Here is a 5,679-nt window from a genome sequence, read left to right as displayed (position 1 = left end):
ATATATATATATATATATATATATGTGTGTATGTTTGACACTGGATACATGTCATGAGAAACCATACAGAATATAATGTAAATATCGCATATTCATAAAATTATTGCAACAAGCAAAAGTCAAATTAGTTGAATTTATATAAACAAAGAAAATATACAGTTGCAAATAAAATTGTTTGCAAATTTTTATTATCTACTGCATATATATGCATTATTTTATAATGCATATATATATGCATATAGTTATATAAATTTTTTTTAGATCAAGATTCGTAATAGCTTTTCAAATCGGATGCTTTCGAAAATGGAAGCGATTCGTTAATCCGTCATATTCGCACGAAATTTTCTCATGATTCACAATTGTTCTCGCGTAATTATAACTTTGTAAAAATTATAACTCAAATCATTATGCGATCGATGTTTATACAATAGACATTTTTTTTTGTATTACTCATAATAATCTGTACTCATTATACTTCTTTACGTCGTTAACTTTACTTATTATCTGATTATTATGCTATTGCTTTCTATCCGGCCATATATGTCAGCATTGACATTTTAAAATGAAACTAAAGACTAACACCGCGATAAGGGATGCCTTCCAACAAGGCGACTCAGTACAACATGGTGATCCTCTTATCCTTGTTTAACATTGATAAACAATAAAAATGTAATGATGAACTGTGTCAAACCATGTCATGTGTGTTCTTTAATCGAAGGCACCCAAGATGCACTAGCCATTTTTTTTATTAGGTACAGCCATCGTGCCGGCTTATGCTTGACGTTCGCACACACAAAATGGCCGACATCTGTGCACTCCTCATCACTATTGCTACTAACGGTAAATTGCATTGCAATGGCGCACTTTTCATTTTGCAGGGGACCCACATTCGATGATTACATTAGCGCGTCCCATCAGCTATTTTAAGACTATTTATAACGCTTGCTTTGATACCTCTACTTGGAATGTTATACATATTATTACGTTGCTGCATCATGCTATTTACATTACATCACGAATTACAACGCTGTTCATTCAATTCGGAATGAACAGAACAGTAGAAAAAAAAATATATATATGTATTTCTCGTTACATCAATGTTTGATGTTTCCTATTATTTCCGTCTACTTAACTCGATTTGCAAACTTAATTCTATGTATAAAAATATAATAATCGAATATAACCTTACTTTCTATTCTCTAAATCAGAGTTTGAAACCGATCTTATTTCGGTGAATTCGAGTTTCGATATCGTCACAGAAAATCTTTATTAATATTAGTTACACAATAAAAATGCTGCATCAATTATGATAAAGCAAGGAATCCTTCCTTTTGCATACTTTTTGCAAACAGAAATCCAATTGCATCGATTTCAATCCCTGCTCCAAATTGGTCGCTAATGATCGAGATAGCATGGAACATTTCAGCAATATTGCAATTATATTTTTTTGTGGCATTTTGATGTCGCACAACGCGAGCATCTGATGTAACAGATAATTCTACATCAGATTTGTAATCTTTCGGCTAACAAAATTTGATACTTTGATAAAGCTGTTTCAATATACTTGGCTGATTGGGAATGTTCAATGCTACCTAGGAATTATTATTGTCAATTGCACGATTATTATTGCAGTACACGTGTATCCTCGTTTTCTGGCCTTTTAGAAACGATCCGAATACTGTCACGACAGTAGTAATAGCAAGTAAAATAGTGGCAAGACACGATTTTATCGCTTATCAAATTATCACATTCATCTTGATTAGCGATCAATCGTTATCTATACAAGTGAGCAGGCTTTGGCTAATGAACCACAACTAGAAAACGTGATCACTGCCGCGCCGTTAAAATACAATCGTATAAATCTGGATATTTTCGTGCTACTCCTCTCATATGTTGCACAACATATATCGATCTTTCATCTCTTTCACTTCATCTTATTTTTCTTATTTTTCGGATCAATAATCACATTTGATTCGACTAACATAATACGAGCTGTTTTGTTAATTGAGCAACAATTTTTGAGCAGAATCGTTGGCTATCCAACGGTGAGCTCAGTTCCCCAAGCTAGTCAGAAGCTGGTCTCGGGCTCGAGGCTGGGCTCCTGCTTGAAGTATCTGAAGTCCTGGTTCGGCGTGAGATCCCTCAGAATCATGACGGGCATCTGATCGGTTTGCGGGCTCAAGTCACCAGTGTTCGCCGGCGTCAAGGGACTGCTGGGACTCTCGTTGCTGCTCATGTAACTGCCCGGCGCGGTGTTCGAGATCGGTAAGGGAGTAGCAGTGCCGTTCATCTCCGACGTGGTACCGCCCAGGAATATTTCCTGAAGTAGATTATCGATGTGTGCTACACCGAACAGCCTAACGAACTGAATCTGCTCGACCATCTGCCATGAAATTGATTGTAGAGCTGGTAACATCAATAAAATATCGCCGAAGTGACCTGGTAAATCGCAACGGTGATCACTGATGTGATTCTCGAGCTTTATCTGGATGTTGTGGCGCAGCTCTCGAACTGTCTTCTGATCGCTCAGTCCTTTCGCGTCTGCAAAATATGGGGAATATATAAGGAAGAAGTATTATTAATTGTTATTAAATTACGATTGCCAACTCTTTGATTTTCAGCTGATTTTTTAAGGAATCTCCGATTCTACAGTTGATAGAAAAAAATCTCCAGCTAACCGCTTAAGATTTTAATGACTCTTTTTTTTTAGATGTATGCATTCATTTTCTCCGATTTGAAAAAGAAGAAAGCAGAGAGATCAAATAACAATGATTTTTATTTTCTTTTAAAGAATGTATTACAAATAACAATTTTGATAGCAATCGATTTTCGACAGGAGAACTGTCAATCTTTCGAATATTAATCGAAAAATGACAAACGTAATTAAGAGTTTAATCGCTACGATTCTCAACTTTGAATCGCGTTAATTATAAATTAACGTAATATTTGAATATTGAATAAAGATATCATGATGTAATACTAAATTAATCGGTTTATTAAATCTCGATTCATCAATGTGAGAGATACGCGATTTTTTCTCTCTGTATCACTAATATCTATAAATAAGTAATGATTTGCGTCGTTTATAAAAGCCTGGTGAAATCGCGAGACGTGATTGCCTCAACGAGACCGAATTGACCACAAGAACGTAGAGATTGTGGCGAGCGAATCGTATTCGATCTACATTAACAGCACGCATTTATTGCATCTATTGATAATATTTTCTATTCTATTTGATATTCCGCGTTGCAAATTGCGATCATCGAATTGTCACGGGGTGATCTTTCAAATTTCTAAACGGAACTCACTCGGATCAAAGAACACGATGGCTTTGAGAAAAGCGAACTCCGTGTCGTCGATCTTGATCTTCTGAAACGGTTTCACCAGCTCGTCCATCACCCTGATGCCCACCTTACTGATGTCCAGGTTGTCCTGCTGATTGCTTCCTTCTACAAATTGCAATGATATTACTGATAGACGCGATTACACCGTTGTTCCTTCGTTTATCCCATAGAAACTGAGTCCGGTATGGAACAAAAAAAGGAAAAAAGAATATCTGCACCTTGCAAATATTAATTATAAGTCGGTGCATAAAAGATTCGTTCCTCCGTCAAATTTCATAACAAATAAATAAAGATCTTATTTTTTAAATTTCTTGAAAGGGAATTGAAAAATTGAAATTTTTTTCCTGAATGAAAAAAGAGTTACAACTTTGCTACAAATTTATTTTTGATCTTATATTGATCTTATATGATAAATATGAATGGATAAATACTTAAGGACTTTCTGCATCAACTTATAATAGATATCGCCAAACCAAACATTGATGTTCATGCATTGACATGCATTTTAAAGTGACATACTCAACATACGAATTCCGGACTCAGTCAACCACCTAAGCCCCATAATCGTGCAACGAAAACAGACGAAACATTTAGTTAATAAAATAATAAATTATCAGCGCGTTGCGATTCATTATTATGTTATAAAATAAGCACAAATTTTCGCGATATGAATTAAGATTACGAATGTAGCTGAGAAAATTACAGACTTCTTTGAATATTAAGATTCAATAATTTGTTCAAATACTCGTTCTTTGCAGACACTCGTACTTTTGAGTAATTAATTATTCAGATCAACAATCTGGATCTTACTTACAATTTCAATTTAAATTTTATTATTGTTATTCCTCAGCGTAAAGTTGAAATTTAATTGTTGATAAAATATGGTATGATAAGATTTGCTTACTCGCGCATTTATCGTAATTAAAAAGATTTCGAATTTTCAATGAGTCGCTTTGCGCGTGCCCTCAACATCAAACCTTCTTCCATTAAGTAAAGTTAATAACAAAGAGAGATAACATATCGTCCGAAAATGTTTTACATTGCAAAATACGATCAGCTCGCAACAGATAGATGACATAATATGGCTTTCCTTTTATTGTCGCATAATATGACAACAATTTGTCCTCGTAAAGCAAAACATTGTTAAATTTTGAACGAAAAAAAAATATTGCATTACGAGAACCATCTGTTTTACAAAGTTATTCTGACTTAGCAATTAGATTGATACATTGTGATGATTACATGAAAGTATGATTTTGCTGAAATATCTAAACATTTGGCTGTATATATAAAAATAATTTTGTTAGGCTATTAAAAATAAAATAATTGCATAGAAATCTCAAGTATGATGAGCAAGATCACAAAAAATTTTGACATTCTAGCAGCTAGTTTAAGCGTCCTACATAATTATTTTGATGCTCCGCCAAAATTATTTTCAAATATCAATCTATATCTGTATTTAAATTTTTAGATACTTCAGCAAAATCTCTCTCTGTAACAATCAAACATGTCATCAATGTAAAAAAGTTTCAGGGGTTTAAGTAAAATTAATTCCCATTCAATGATTTCGTGCTTCTTATACAAAAACGCATAAGGCGGTTAGAATTACGTGTATATTTGTAACACATTAGATAAATCTAAAACTTACACTAATATGGAAATATAATCAAACATTAACATAATTGCAACATAATCATCTCAAATTTGATATATTCGGAAAGGAAATAGAAGAAAATAAGAAAATAGAGAAATTTTATATTCAAGAGATATTTTTATATCTCGCGACTCACCAAATAGATCCGATATGCGAGGAAAGACCTACGTGTTTACGATAAAATATTAAAATATCATAAAATATTATGAAATTGTTGGCGCGTTTTACGTATTTATTAAGAAGAAAACTATTTAAACGAATGAAAGCAATCGTTAGCTCTCTAACTGTATTTTTCATTCAAGAAACTCTTCTCCTTCTCTAATGGATGAAATCACTAATTAAAATTGATATGTGGTTATAGAGTTTTATTACGGGATCATGGTGAAACAGGATATAACGTTAGCGAAGAAAGCGTCGCGTCACGTAAGCGCTCAACTATCGAATAAATCGTGGTATCAGCGACACATATACATGAATGACGAAATTACGTAAGCGAAAAGGTGAAGGTTGTCATCGAATCGGCTATTTAGAAGAAGAGATTCTCTTTCAAGCATACACGATTCTTGAGAAAATATGTTAACACAGACTGCGCAAAAGGACGCTCTAATATTGACGACTTTTGATGATGGTAGTCAAGATATCTTTGTTCGCTTGATAAGAAACCATATTCATGCTGTTGGA

General features: G+C 33.7%; 1 protein-coding gene across 5 annotated transcripts in view; it reads right to left on the bottom strand.

Moving 5' to 3' along the window:
- Window positions 1-307: 307 nt before the first annotated feature.
- The window catches only part of LOC108686020 (hepatocyte nuclear factor 4-gamma), a 40,413-nt gene continuing 35,041 nt past the window's right edge, over window positions 308-5,679 (bottom strand). For 3 of the 5 annotated variants that reach the window (XM_018191065.1, XM_018191073.1, XM_018191090.1), the window contains 2 exons: window positions 3,309-3,470; window positions 308-2,541 (listed from right to left, as the gene is read on the bottom strand). In XM_018191065.1, coding sequence (XP_018046554.1) covers window positions 2,069-2,541; window positions 3,309-3,470 — 635 coding nt within the window. In that variant the 3' untranslated portion in view covers window positions 308-2,068. The remainder of the gene's footprint in view (window positions 2,542-3,308; window positions 3,471-5,679) is intronic. The other 2 variants (XM_018191081.1, XM_018191098.1) reach the window with 2 other exon arrangements.

This window comes from Atta colombica, unplaced genomic scaffold, assembly GCF_001594045.1.
Source record: "Atta colombica isolate Treedump-2 unplaced genomic scaffold, Acol1.0 scaffold100, whole genome shotgun sequence".
NCBI classification, from domain to species: Eukaryota; Metazoa; Arthropoda; class Insecta; order Hymenoptera; family Formicidae; genus Atta; species Atta colombica.
This window is presented reverse-complemented; position numbering and strand designations above follow the sequence as displayed.